The sequence below is a fragment of the Limulus polyphemus genome, unplaced genomic scaffold (genome assembly GCF_000517525.1).
Source record: "Limulus polyphemus unplaced genomic scaffold, Limulus_polyphemus-2.1.2 Scaffold4401, whole genome shotgun sequence".
Classification (NCBI taxonomy): Eukaryota; Metazoa; Arthropoda; class Merostomata; order Xiphosura; family Limulidae; genus Limulus; species Limulus polyphemus.
Window position 1 is genome coordinate 17661 of NW_013670011.1, and position 1225 is coordinate 18885.

The 1225-nt window shown below is 33.8% G+C and overlaps 1 protein-coding gene across 1 annotated transcript in view; it reads left to right on the forward strand.

The window, feature by feature from the left end:
* The first annotated feature begins 628 nt into the window (after positions 1 to 628).
* Positions 629 to 1225, forward strand: part of LOC106471087 (vesicle-trafficking protein SEC22b-like) — a 19234-nt gene continuing 18637 nt past the window's right edge. Inside the window, exon 1 of the mRNA XM_013931675.2 lies at positions 629 to 875. Within this exon, the coding sequence (XP_013787129.1) occupies positions 801 to 875 (75 nt within the window). The 5' untranslated portion in view covers positions 629 to 800. The remainder of the gene's footprint in view (positions 876 to 1225) is intronic.

The window sequence follows — 1225 nt, forward strand, 5'->3', positions numbered from 1 at the left end:
TAAAAGCTGTAACTAGTAATAAAATGTACTTAATCAGTTAGTAAACTCAAAACGATACTATTAAAGACTTATTTTGTTGTATGAATGAATATTTCATTCATCTGCACTTTTCTGTATTTGTAATTCATTTTCTGTGCATGTTTGAAATATTGGTGTACATATATTTATTACAAAGAGTAGCACTATAAGCGCTGAAAAAAATGATGTAGAAGCTTTGGTCTTCTATTGACCACTCCCTATTCAATTTATACTTTATAGTTTGCATCTGTAACAGACTTCATGAGGTATAATGATGCTCTCTTGGCAATGTAAAGTTAGATTCTTAGTTTACATTAACTAATGTTCACATTTTTGAGTGATAAATTATAATCTTCATAAAATTGAGAAAAGCGAATACATGAACTCTCCGAGACTATTAACTCGCTTCTTCTTGTCAGTCCCACAGTGAGTCAGCGTTAAATTTACGGACTTACTATTCTAAAAATTCTGGGGCTCGATTACCTGTGATGGACAGAGTGCAGATAGCCTATTGCGTGGCTTTTTGCTAAAACAAAAAAAAATCTTCTTGTCAAAAATTTTCAGTTCCAAGTCTACCTTTTGAATGCAGGTGTCGCCACTTATTTTAATTACAACTTGGTAGCGGCGAGAGAATCCTTACTAAGTTATTGGTTCGTTGTCTCATAGACAGCATAACCAAGGATGAAGGCCTAATTTTAGAGTAATTTGAAAATTATTGTGTAGGATGAAATTGAAATAAGGAAAAAACTTTAAAAATTGTGCACGAGGTATAACAGAAAAATATGGTGCTGATGACAATGATAGCTAGGTTGGTGGATGGTTTGCCTCTAGCCGCCTCAGTCCAAGAGGATGAACAGGTGAGCGTGTTAGGCCCAACCCCAAGACTAGAACAAGTTTATGTTTCATTATCTAATATTTTGAATGATTTTATACATTAGAAGAATTGGAATCGTAAGACTTGTTGATCCTCAAATATTATTTGATTCACACACACACATATATTTATATATAATGTATTTTACACTAAACACAAGCACTGCAGAGACAATGCACACTTAGTAACTTACTATCCATCTGTATTAAAGACCTACCAGCCACTATCCATCTGTATTAAAAGACCTACCAGCCACTATCCATATATAATAAAAGACCTACCAGCCACTATCCATATATAAATGAAAGACCTACCAGCCACTATCCATCTAGT